The following is a 12557-nucleotide window of genomic DNA, read 5'->3' on the forward strand; positions in this document are numbered from 1 at the left end:
GCTTGGCTTTCTTATAGATACCTGGTACAATGAAATAGGTACCCACGACAACTACCCAGTTACTACATAACCTAGGTACCTACTGCATGGGTATAGGTTTATATTGCGAACTTTTAGATATACTCACAAAATTATGATGAATCAGCAGATTTTTTCATAGGTTCAAGTCTTCGCGTCATATTCACTCTTGTACCGTTTACCACGACACCCTCTGCCTTGGTCTTCTTCATTCACCACGATACCCTCCTTGCTTCTTTTCTTCTTGTCAAAATCTCCTCCTCTTCTTCTTTTCTCACTGTTCCGTTCTTCTCCTTCCACTCAGCCATGAGTGAGGAGTTCGAGGATGCCGGGCGTATCAGCCTCATCCAGGAGTTGAGCGAATATATCGATGATGTACCAACAGGCATATGGGCTACTTTGTGACTGGCAGATATGCTGCGCCTGCAGCGGGCAGTAAAACTTGCAAATAACGATCCCATCGGCTTTCAAGCTGCAATGAAAGGTCACGACTCGGTCGGTGTGATATTGACCTGTAAGCATGACCTAGCACCGATCAAGGTATTCAGGATGATATAACTGCATCTGACTAATCCTCTCGGTAGGGCTGGAGAGAAAGAAAATACAGAAGGCAGCTGAAGCTCGCTTTGCACTGGCCAAGCAGAATGTAAGTCCGTCTGTAAGATGGCGTCAAAATGCCTTTCTCAATAACACCTGGTAGTGCTATGATAGGGACAGAAATGAGTGTGTGATCACTCATGACCTGGGCGCTGTTGATGTCGCCCACATATATCCGTGCTTCCTCAATTCCCGCTCTGGAGAGCTCTACTAGAACCTTTGGAACTACATGTCCTGGTTCTGGAGTGCTGATAGAGTCGAAAAGATGAAGGGAGGAAGCACTGCTGCCGTCATCTAGTCTGCCTTGCTCCAACCGTCCATCGGTACTGGGGAAAGGCACGGTTTGCACTGAAGCCAATTGAAGCCAGCGAAGATGGACGGTCTCTAAATATCCAGTTTTACTGGTTGCCCATCCGCAATCTTGGCCCTAGAGTAAACCTCCTTGTACGCCCGTCGATCTCTGGGCCCGTGTCTGCTGCTGGGGATAAGGTGACCTTCTTTAACCTCGAGACTGACAGACGAGTTCGCTCTGACGATCTGATCACTCTCACCTCATCTCACCCTGATAGCCATCCTCTGCCATCAGTGCCGCTCCTCGAGATGCAGTGGTATCTTCAGCGGATCGCTGCCCTGTCTGGTGCTTCAGAAGAGGACGATGAGGACTACAGTGACGATGATGAGGATGATGGAGACACTGTTCCAATCTGGGAGGAGGAGGAGACCTGACTGGCCCTCCACCCTTCCGCAGCGAATCAAGGAGGGAGCCTACATGATTCCTCGTGAAGGCTCTCCAGCGTCCAATTCTCCTAGAAAGTCCCTTTATGGCTTATTATACCCCACTTGCTCAATTGCTGTTCTTAACTATGTAGTACTTAGCCCGTAGTCCATATTACTTGACAGCATTTCTTAGAATTAAGTGCGTATCTCTTCTACTTATGTAGGCAGTGTTTATCTCGTTGCTTATTGATATTCATGCCTCAGGCAGAAACTGCCCCACGTTAAGCCCCCCCATCGCCGTCACCAACAGCAGCTGCCACTTTAACTGCTCCCGACCGGTGCAACTGTCTCTGTTCTATTATCTATTCTGTCCTCCCTATTTCCCTTGGCGAGTGACAGCCTGGCTGTCTGTATATCAAGGCCTACTCTGCAGCTTCCCATCACTTTCAAACACAAGCAGTTCCTGTTGCTCACTAGTTAGCTACCGGCGAACCGCCCTCTCCCACCATGGCAGACCGGGCAACGCAGCAGAGTCTCAACAGCCTGCTGTCCAAGCTCAGCGACCCGGATCCAGACATTCGGTATATGTCACTGAATGATCTTCTGGCGATTTTGAACAGTCCGAGCTCGGCATATCTATCGCACGACAAGGTCTCGTCTGGCCGTCTGGTGGACGGGTTGTTGAAGACGCTCGATGACCAGCATGGGGATGTGCAGAACCAAGCGTTGAAATGGTGCGAATATCCTCCCCATGGATTAGGTGTCTGTCTATTTTATCTGACAGTTATGTTCTTTTTAGTCTCGGACCGCTTGTTGTTCGATTGCCCTTTGAAAGTCTCACCCCGCTGCTGGAGAAGCTTGCCAACTTGACGGCTTCGCAGTCTGTCGATACCTCCGTCCCCAATACAGCCCTGAGAGTGATCGTCACTGCTCTCCCCCGTCCAGAGCCCGGCCAGCCTACAAGCCAGGAGGCGCATATGGCGTACTCGGCCGTGTCCAGGGTGCTCATCCCGCGACTGACGGGGCCGACCCAATCCCAATCGAGCAGACGGGGTTCAGTTACTCGCGGAATGTTGGAGAAAGATCCCTCCAAGGGGTTCAGTAGTGATGCGATTGACGTTCTAATTGGTGTGGTCAACTGTTTTGGTCCGCTCCTCACCGAGGAGGAGCGGATGGCGCTTCAGAAGTCGGTCATGAGCATTATTGACAATGATACGGCGGGCACCGTCGTCACCAAACGGGCACTGGCGGCCATCTCGGCGCTCGTTCTACATTTCTCAGACGCCCAGCTCAGTGCCTACGTGTCAGAGCTCATCGAGAGCTTCCGGTCTGCGCATCTCACCACCATCCACCGGCGTCATTTGATTGCTGCGATTGGGAGCTTGGCGAGATCCGCCCCCGCCAAATTTGGTGCCTACCTCAAATCGCTGGCTCCATTTGTTCTTTCGGCACTCAGTGAACAGGAGCTGCAGGAGCTGGATGACGCCCAGTCAGAGATAGACGAACATGACCCTCAGGCGGACGAGCTTCGGGAGACCGCGCTGGTGACTCTGGAGGCGTTGATTGGCTCGTGCAGCCAGCAGATGCAGCCGTACCTGTCGGATTCCATTACCTCGGTCTTGAAACATATCAAGTACGACCCGAACGTGGCCGATGTGGAGGATGACGAGGAAATGGGCGGCACGCAGGACGAAGGCAGCGAAGATGACTTGACGGAGGAGCCAGACGAGGACGACGACGAATTCGACGACTTTGAAGAGGAAGGTGGCTACAGCGATATCGACGACTTGAGCTGGAAGGTCCGCCGCTGTGCCGCCAAGGTGCTATACACCATCATCTCTACTTATGGCCGTGGGCACGCGCTCGACGATGCGGTGCTCTACCAGCAGATCGCCCCGGCCCTGATCGGTCGATTCCGAACGGAACGAGAGGAGAGCGTCAAGCTCGAGGTCATCTCGACAGTGACCGCTTTGGTTCGGAAGACCAGCGAGGGCGCGCTGGTGATCACCTCTGGCGGCTTTTTGGAATCCGTCGGGGGCTCCAAAAACTCCCGCAAGAGGAGACGGCAAGACAGCGATGCTAGCATGATCGACTTTGAGCCCAGCATCGGGACCTCCTCCGCAATCAACTCCCCCGTTGTCGCCCCTTCATCGCCCAAATCCGGCCCCCAGGCCGACCTGGCTCGCTGCGTCCCGACGATCGTGCAGAGCCTGGTGAAGATGTGGAAACAGGCTTCCATTCCCCTGCGCCAGGCAGCGATCGTTCTACTCAAGAGCTTGGCTCTCGTTCGCTACGGTGGCTTGGCCGACTTTTTGCAGCAGATCGAAGACCCGATCGCCGATGCTCTGAAAACCTCCTCTCTCTCCGCCACCTCATCCGCCTCCGCTGGTGCCGCAGCCAGTGCAGGCACTCTGCAGATCGAAACGTTAAGCCTCATCGCTGCGATCGCCGAAACCCATACTTCAGATGCCCTCTTGCCCTTCTTGATTGCCCTGATCCCCGGTGTGGTCGGGGCCGTAAATGATCGCAACTACAAGGTCAGCAGTGAGGCTCTGGGAGCCATCGAGCAGATTGTCAAGGCCCTCACGCCGCCTCGGGTCACGGCCAACCCACAGGATCTAACCATGCAGCTAGAGAAGCTGTATGAGGTGGTCCGCACCCGCATTTCAGACACGAGTGCCGACTTGGAGGTCCGTCAGCGGGCTATTCACGTCTTCGGCGTTCTTTTGGCCAGAACCTGTGGAGATCGTGGCATCGAGTTCCTCCCCCGAGATTTCCGGACCAAGGGTCTGGTAATCCTTTTGGATCGTCTGAAGAACGAGACCACGCGTCTGTCTGCTGTGCGGGCCATCGACGATATCGCGGTTCTTGCCAGCAGCGAAAACGATGTCTCCACTGCTTGGGTTGGGGAGGTCACTGCCGAACTGGGTTCGCAGCTACGAAAATCTGATCGCACCCTGCGAAGCGCCTGCTTGGAAGCTCTGCGCAGCCTAGCCATGAACTCCGTCACTCGCTCGCACTATGACCAGACGACCATTGGGGAACTGGAAGGCAACCTCTTGCCATTGATCGGGGCGGAGGATTTCCACCTCTTGGCTCCGGCCCTCATCATCCTCGCCAAGCTGATCCCTGGAAACGCAGAGCTCATTGTCAACGAGGCCCTGATTTCGGCATTATGTTCGATCGTGATGACGTCCTTAGTAGGCACTGTGCTTAAGTCGCTACTCCTACTCGTCAAGGTGATCGGAGAGCAGGGCGCGGGCGCCGAGCTGATGAAGCGGCTCCTACGCGACGTGGGCATCAACGGCGACTCTTCGGTCGTCGGGCGAGCGATCGGTACGCTGCTGGTGCATGGCGGGTCCAACCTCGGGGTCAAGATGGAAGATTTTCTCACCGAGCTCCAGACGGCGCAAGACACGCAGCGCAAATGTTTGGCCCTGGCGATTCTCGGCGAGATCGGACTGCGGATGGGGGCAAAGTGCTCGCTGACGCCGGAGCTGTTCATCTCCCACTTTGAGTCCAAATCAGACAAGGTCCGCCTGGCGGCCGCGACGGCGCTGGGTAATGCCGCCGCAGGCGACGTCAAGACGTACCTGCCCATTCTTCTGAACGGGCTGGACGCTTCCAGCTCGCAGAGCTATCTGATCCTGTCCTCCGTCAAGGAGCTGCTCCAGCATCCAGAAGTAGTGCGACCGGATGTCGCGCCGTACGCCATCAAACTGCTGCAGGCCCTGCTCCTGGCATCAGAAGACGAGGAGAACCGAGCCGTGGGGGCAGAATGTATCGGCCGGCTGGCGTTGATTGATCCTGTGGCCTATATCCCTCAATTCCAGGTATTTCTTTTTAATTTTTTTTTTTTTTTTTTTTTTTTTTTAAAAAATTCAAAGGCATAACCACCCTTGCTAATTGAATTAGGACTACCTGAGCAACAGCAACCCCAACATCCGCGGGACCGTCATCTCCGCGTTCCGGTTCACGCTGACGGACACAAGCCCAGCGTACCACGATGTGCTGCGTCCGTTGATCGTGCCCATCCTCGTGACGATGCTGAGCGACCGCGACCTAGGCAACCACCGGCTGGCGCTGACGACGCTCAACTCGGCCATCCACAACAAGATGGCGATCCTGCTCCCCCACCTGGGCGAGCTGCTCCCCGCCGTGCTGGGCGACACGCAGATCAAGCCCGAGCTGATCCGCGAGGTGCAGATGGGCCCGTTCAAACACAAGGTCGACGACGGGCTGGAGCTACGCAAATCAGCGTACGAAACCCTCTACGCCTCGCTGGACACTCCCTTTTCCCGCATCCACATGGCAGACTTTTACGCCCGCATCCTCGCCGGCCTCGACGACGAACAGGACATCCGTACCATCTCCAACCTCATGACCGGCCGCCTGATCACCTTGGCCCCAGAAGATACCCTGCGCCATCTCGACGGCCTGTCGGAACGCTACACTGCCGTCCTCTCTTTCAAGCCCAAGGAAAATGCAGTCAAACAGGAGCTCGAAAAGGCCTCCGAGGCTTCCCTCGGTGTCCTCAAGGTGTCGCGCGATCTCGCCCGTGCCTTTCCCACCGCTGAACTCGACGGCCATCATCTCAAGTGGAAGGCGTACATGGAGTGGGTGCGCAAGACCTTTGCACCGCAGCTGAAGAATCTCGAGGCAGAGTCTTGACTTCCTCTGTAGAAAAATACCAAACTTCCCAGATTACCTTGACGAGTCATGTTAATGAAAAAGACATCATTTATTTCTCTCTTTCTCTCTCCCTCTCTCTCTCCCATTTAACTATGCTCAAGTAATCTCGTGGATTGGCTTCGTAACCACTAACTCCTGCTATGCAATGCTCTCTCTCATGTAGCCAGCCAGTCCACAACGCCATGCGGAAAAAAGAAAAACAAAACAAAACAAAATCCAACCATGCTTATTAGAAAAAGAAAAAGAAAAATAGAAATGAAAAGACCCTATTTATCCCGGATGGCCTTCTTTTTCAGCACCCCCAGCTCTTCAAGCCGGTTCCATGCCTCGTGCATATCAGAGCCCTCGTCTCCCAGCTCAGGCCGCAGCTCGAGTCCGTCAAGGACGCGGATTGACCCGCCCGAGCCAGCATACAGCATCAGTTCCAGGACCCGTCGGCGCAGTCGCGTCCGGTCGTCCAGCCGGGACAGGTACTTGCGGTCGCTTTGCAGATCGGCCAGCGGCATCATGTATGGGTCTTCGATTTCCAAGTCGTGCCCGCGGCTCCCCTCGGCATCGTCGTCGTCGTCGTCACTCATGCCGCCCCATGCACTCGGGTGCATGATGTCTGCCGTACAGCCAATGTTGGCCAGCGTGGAGGGCAGATCGCCAAGTTGCCGTTTTCCCCGGGTGCTTGACGACGCTGCTGCCGCCGTCGCCGCCGCCTCTTCCTTGGCTTGTATTTTACGGCGACCTTCCGCGTTCCCACTGCCTGTGATCGTAGGCGGGTAGAACCCGACAGTGACTGGATTCCCGCGAATGTCGACCTTTTGGAGAGAACATCCATCTCCTTTGGCTGTCCGGCCGATGTGGCTCAGTGCATGGCAGAGTCTTCGCATTCTCTCGATGCGATTCCCTGCCACGGCCAACCGGGCCAGGCAGTTCAGACCCGCGAGCTCGTCGACCTTGGTCAATGAATTGAAATTGAGATTGAGCACTTTGATGTTGGGAAAATTCATGGCAAACTCGTGGGGGAGATGGTCGATCGCACACGATGCAACGTCGAGCAATTGCAGGCTGAGCAGGGGAATTGAGGGAGTCAGAGCCCTTGTGGTCAGTCGGTTCGATGATAGAAAGACCTTGCGCACGTCCTTCAAAACACCAAGGTCGATCTCGAAGAAGCCGCCGGCACCTGCCTGGCTGTCTTCCGCCACAGACTGCTCTCGGGCAGACAAAATCTCCAAGTTCGGGCATTGTTCCATGCCAGAAATGGAGGTTAGATAGTTGTTATCCACGTACAAAAGCTTGAGGGATGGAAAACTGCTCATGTCGAGTTTACGGAATCGATTACTCGCCAGTCTCAGAGATCGCAGCTTGCGCAAGGGTGTGGGCACCACAATCTCATCCAGCCGATTTGAACTGAGATCCAGTGCTTGCAATGATGGAAGCGATTCGATGCCGTGGACATCTGTCAGCTGGTTCTGGCTGAGATTTAAATCTTTCAGGCGTGTGCTATGGTTCATTAGCAGGCAAGCACAAGTAAGTGACTGAGCAAGAAGAGAGAGGGAAAAAAAAAGGAAATTGCTTACAGTTCGGCCCCTTTGAAGCTGATCGATGCCAGGCAGTTTCGGTCCATCTTCAGGTTCAAGAGTCCATTCAATTCAAGAATACCGTCAATGTTGCGGATGCGGTTGTCCGTCGCTTTCAGCTCCCGCAGGTGGATAAGACCGCTGAAGGCGTCCAGGCTCTCCAGGTCATTGCTAGATACATCCAAGTATTGGAGGTTTGTGAGGCGACCCCATGCCGTCAGATTTGAGAGGCAGTTCCGTGGGATCTTCAGTGTTCTGAGGCTGGATGGTACGCCGCTGAGCTGGCCGATTTTATTGTCCGAGACGTCCAAATCCTCCAGGCGAGGACAAAAGTCGTTCAGTTTGTGCAGGGTGATCAGCCCCTTGTCCCGGAGAACTAGACGCCGCACATGCTCCCAATAGGGTTCGTAGGGCTGGACATCAGTGATGTGTTTGACCAGTTCCTCAGTCGCCAGAGCAAAGGTCCCATGCACCTGGCGTAGAGAGGTGGGATTGGTTCGCTGAGACACATAGCTGACCTCCAGATGTAGTGGATGGTCGATCTGGTTGACGGTAAAGTCAGCAAGGGGGGTGAGATTGAAGCTGTAACTCGTGTCATGATGGCCCGGGATCAGGGAGCCAGCCTCCATTTGACCTCGTCGGACTGGCGTCGATTCCAGGGGTCCCGAAACTCTCCGCCGGACGAGACTCATGCTATTGTCCACACTATCCTCGTTCCCTTCATCAATGGTGGAAACCGGGCGCCGAACAAACGCCTGCGGTTCATCGCCTGAGGGTTCGCCATCATCCCCCATCATCATCAAGAGACTGTTGTCGGCAGAGCTTTCATGGGGTGGCCGGCTCGCTCTCGTCGGACTGGGCTTATCGCTGTATCCAATGTGGGAGACCAGCGGCGAGGAAAAGCTGATCGTGACGACGCGGGCCTTGTGCTGCGAGGAGGGGCCGGCAGTGGCGAGGCCTCCCCGACGGGATGGATTAGAGGTGCGGCCTTCGTGAAGCTGGATCTCATGCTCTATCTCCCCGGAGGTGGAGGACGAAGATGGTCTAGCCTCGAGATCGTTGCTGCCCCATGAGGTTGACCGGGTCTCCGAATGTGGTCTGCTGGACGTTGATCGTGTCCCCTTGGATTGCGGCGAGCTAGCATTTACAGAAGGCTCCTTGTCGCGTGTTTGCGGTCGGCTGCCAGGCTGGTTGGACCGTCCCGTCGCCTCTTTGATTTCCTCTTTTTCTCGGGGCATGGTCTCTTTATCTTTAGCCTTGTCTGGCGAGGCACCAAGCCGTTGGACCCTCATCATCTCTTCGAGCTCATCGACGCTGAGATCAGGGATATCCTGGAAGGGGTCGTCTTCGCTGTCCTCGGCTTTGGGCTTGTCGAGGGGCTGTTTCTTCCCACCTTTCTTCTTGATCCATCTTTGCCTGAGGCGATCGTAGGTCAACCCGTTGACCTGTTCCGGGATCAAGTGAGAGACCAGATTGGACGACAGGACGCCCTTGTGGTGGGAGGAGCTCTGCGAGGAGGCGGTCGGGACGCTTCTCGTGGTGATGAAATCCGCATCGAAGTGACCATCGTCGGTGAAGGGGTCCGAGTACTTGCGTTTCCGTTGCTCGACGATGTTCTCCCGGATCTTGATGTTCTTGGGGCTGCTCTGTATGTCACCATCCAGACGGAGGGACATGGCCGAGGTGCTGACCCCAAACTCCAAGTCGTCTTGTTCTTGAAACTTCCTCAGGTGACTCAAGACACGAGGGTTGGGTGCTTGGGGCTGGCGTAGTTTCCTCATATCCACCCCTTCTTCCCGACTGGGAGGCCGAGAGAATTCCTCTAGGGTCGACTCATTATCATCATCGTCGTCGTGGTCGTGGTCGTCGTCGTCGTCGTGGTCGTCGTGGTCGTTATCATCATCATCATCATCATTATCATCATCGTTTGGAATTTCCATGCCAGATTCTTCCACACTGGTCAAGCCACCCTTCCCTCGCCCGTTGGCACGGATGATATCCATAATTTTCGTGGCTTCGTTGAGGAAATCCTGGGTCGTGATGGATCCCTTGCGGACCTCATCATGAACACTGCTGATTTCCACTCTGGGTAGTAGTAAGGGCAAGTCCCGCGAGAGAGGTCTCGAGTTTTGCCCGGTGGAGTTCAAACGTGCCGGGTTGACAATGCCACCCTTGGTCGGTGACGATCGTGTCTGGCTTGGGGTCGGGGTCCGGGGCCGGTTCGATGAACGAGGCTGGGGGGCCAGATGGCCATCCTCTTCAAGCTCCACGCCGTGCTGCATGAGACTGGTCTTCAACAGCGGCAGGTCCGCCGTGGACTGGTCAGAAAATTGATGCTGATCGTCGTCCTGGACCAAGCTGGTGATTCGCTGCAAGGTCCTTCGCCGTTTCGGCAGGGGATCCTTGGCTGGCGTGTTGGGCATACGTTTGCTGTCGGACAGTTCTTCCCTGCCGGCGCTTCCATGCTGGGACTGGGTGCTCCGCCGGGTTCGAAGCCAACGGGTCGAGCCGGACTCGAGACCATCGTGTGAACTTTTTGAATCATGAGAGATCCGGCGCAGATGATGATGATGATGGTGATGGTGATGATGGTGATGCTGGTGATGCTGCCTGCGTCCAGCCGAAGATCTGGGCGGCGGAGGCGGGGGGGAATCCCTGTGCTGAGCGACTGGGAACTTGGCTTCATACGGGCTGGTATCGGAAAAGTCGTAATGATCCAGGTGACCGCCGCCAAACTGGCTGATATGGGCCGCTGCGGCGGCTGCCTTGACCGCGTTGTTCCGGGAGCGCGGGCGTTCATTGCGTCGAAGAGAGAGCTGTTCGTCCTGCTTCGCGGTCAAGAAACTCCGAGACTCGCCCTTTCGGCGGGCCTCCTCCGACGGCGAGTCCGGTTCTTCTTCGTCTTCCTCGGACAGGCCGCCAAAGGTTTCCTCAAACTGGCTCATGCGCCGGAGGAGTCGATTGTTGGTGAAGGTGTCATGGGTGCCGAACAGCTTCAGCGGGCTGCCGGAGGAGCGCATTCCGTCGCTCTTGGGATCCTCACCGTCGGCGGCGGCGGCGGTGAACCTGGCGCGAGCCGACGACGGTCGGGCGAGCGCTACAGGGTCCGCCGCGGGGGGGTTCTTCTGGTAGAAGGGCGGCGAGCTCCGGATACGCGTGTTTGTGAAGTTGGATGGGGAAAGCCGTTGGGAGGGAAAAGAAGAAGGGGTGAGCTGTGGTTTGAGGAAGGAGCCGTCGCCCAGGTACTGGCCGCGGCGGAGGTTGACGAACTGGCCGCGGGCTCCTCCCAGGTCCATCGTACCCATGGAGAGATCCTTGGGGAGCGAATGGCTGGTGGAGTCCATGAGATGACCGTGGTCATCGTGGTCGTCGTCGTCGTCGTCGTCGTTGTCGTTGTGAAGGAGGTCATTCTCACCAAAGTCTTCGCCATCACTCCAGTGGTACAGGATGCCGCTGTCGCTAGCTCGGGAGCCCGGTCGGGCATGTGCAAGGGAGAGTCGTTGGAGTTTCGTGTCGATCTGTTTCAGAGCGGACTTGAGCACCTCATTCGAGGCCATTGCGCCGTCCATTGTGTTTGTCTGTGAGAAGGTGATGGGGGTGATGCCTTCATTGCGTAGGTCTTCCAGCCCGCTGGCCGACCGTAGCTGCGTAGAATCCTGATAGTCGCCGTCTTGCCTTGACTCTTCGTTGTTGTCCACTGGGGGGATTTTCTCCTTCCTGCTCCCGACGGCTGTCGGTGGTGAACCGGGCGGACTCTCCTCGTAGGACCTCTCCGACTCCTTCTCGTCTTGTGTATTCCCCGTCAAACTCCACAGGTTACTGCTCGGTACAGGGATGGGAGCGCTATTGCGACCAGCCTCCGACCCCGGACTGGGAGGCTTGAACACGCTCTCCAGCCCAATGGGGGCAAACAGATCGCGCTGCTCGCCCGCCGGGATCTCCCCGCGGACCAGGCGTCTGCGCCACTCGGGTGTCGTCTGTCTCTGCTCATTGCCAGTATTCCTCCCTTTCTTCGGCTTGATCTGCACCGTGCTCTGGTCGCCGCCCGCCGCTGACTGACTCGACACGTTGGAGACGGACCGCAGCGGCGAGCGAGTCTCCGCCGCGGAGGGCTGCCGCGGCGGCTGTTGCTGCTGCTGCTGCTGCTGCGCCCTGCGCGCCGCCATCGAGAGACGCGGCTTGGGACTCTCCACCGCCGTCTTCTCCGGAGATGGCAAGGCGGGCGTCTTCGCAGGCGTTTTGGGGGTGCGCGGGGTGATCGGAGTGCGCTGGACCTTGGGGACGGGCTCTCGCTTGACAAAGTGGCAGGGACGGGTGACTTTCTTCGAAGAAGCGTACGACGGCTGTCTCGAGGGGGTGGAAGGTTTCGAAGGAGTCTTCTTGATATTATGATTATGATTATGATGGTTATTATTCTGATTCGAATCGAGGGAAGGAGTAGGAGATTCGAGGGAGCGGCGCGCGGGGACCGGAATGCGACTCGGGGAGCTCATTCCTCCCAGGCTGGAGCGGAGGGCGGAACGAGCAGGCAACGGCGTGGCAGGCGAGGCAGGAGTCGAGAGCCAGTCGTCAGAGAGGCTGTCCAGCCATGGCTGGGGTTGATTGCCCATGGTGGGTTTGTGTTGGCTTTGTTTGTTGGCGGTTGGAGGGTTTCCAGGGCGTCTCGTCTCTGCTCTCACTTTAGGGCGCGTCCACACTGAAACACAACAATAACAACAAACACCGGCGCAACGGGGACATAGACTCGGGCATGGGAGGAAAGGAGAGCCGGCGACGCAGAGATGGGGATCCGGAGGGCGATAATTGATGGCAGGAGTGTGTAGTCAACTGCAAGTCATTAGTTAGTTTAGTTAGTCTGTAAGAGGCTGGAATCGGATGTTTTGGTCGTGGAGCGGGTTTGTTGACAGAAGTATACGATTCTTTATATCGAGTACAATATAATAATATTATTATTATTAGATATAA

At 56.1% G+C, this 12557-nt stretch overlaps 3 protein-coding genes across 3 annotated transcripts; 2 read left to right on the top strand and 1 right to left on the bottom strand.

The window, feature by feature from the left end:
* Positions 1-324: 324 nt before the first annotated feature.
* ASPZODRAFT_144248 (hypothetical protein) lies at positions 325-1341 on the top strand (the record flags this gene model as incomplete). The annotated part of the gene is made up of 5 exons (XM_022724993.1): positions 325-393; positions 448-532; positions 603-664; positions 719-743; positions 914-1341. 5 exons carry the CDS (start codon positions 325-327, stop codon positions 1339-1341), a joined length of 669 nt encoding a protein of 222 aa, XP_022579432.1.
* A 498-nt stretch (positions 1342-1839) lies between these two features.
* ASPZODRAFT_153258 (hypothetical protein) lies at positions 1840-6003 on the top strand (the record flags this gene model as incomplete). The annotated part of the gene is made up of 3 exons (XM_022725951.1): positions 1840-2066; positions 2132-5165; positions 5248-6003. The coding sequence occupies 3 exons, from the start codon at positions 1840-1842 to the stop codon at positions 6001-6003; spliced, it is 4017 nt and encodes a 1338-aa protein (XP_022579433.1).
* Positions 6004-6290: 287 nt separating this feature from the next.
* On the bottom strand, positions 6291-12202 carry ASPZODRAFT_17837 (hypothetical protein; the record flags this gene model as incomplete). The annotated part of the gene is made up of 2 exons (XM_022727097.1): positions 6291-7515; positions 7593-12202. The coding sequence occupies 2 exons, from the start codon at positions 12200-12202 to the stop codon at positions 6291-6293; spliced, it is 5835 nt and encodes a 1944-aa protein (XP_022579434.1).
* Between the last annotated feature and the right edge of the window lie 355 nt (positions 12203-12557).

This window comes from Penicilliopsis zonata (assembly GCF_001890105.1).
Source record: "Penicilliopsis zonata CBS 506.65 unplaced genomic scaffold ASPZOscaffold_12, whole genome shotgun sequence".
Lineage (NCBI taxonomy): Eukaryota > Fungi > Ascomycota > Eurotiomycetes > Eurotiales > Aspergillaceae > Penicilliopsis > Penicilliopsis zonata.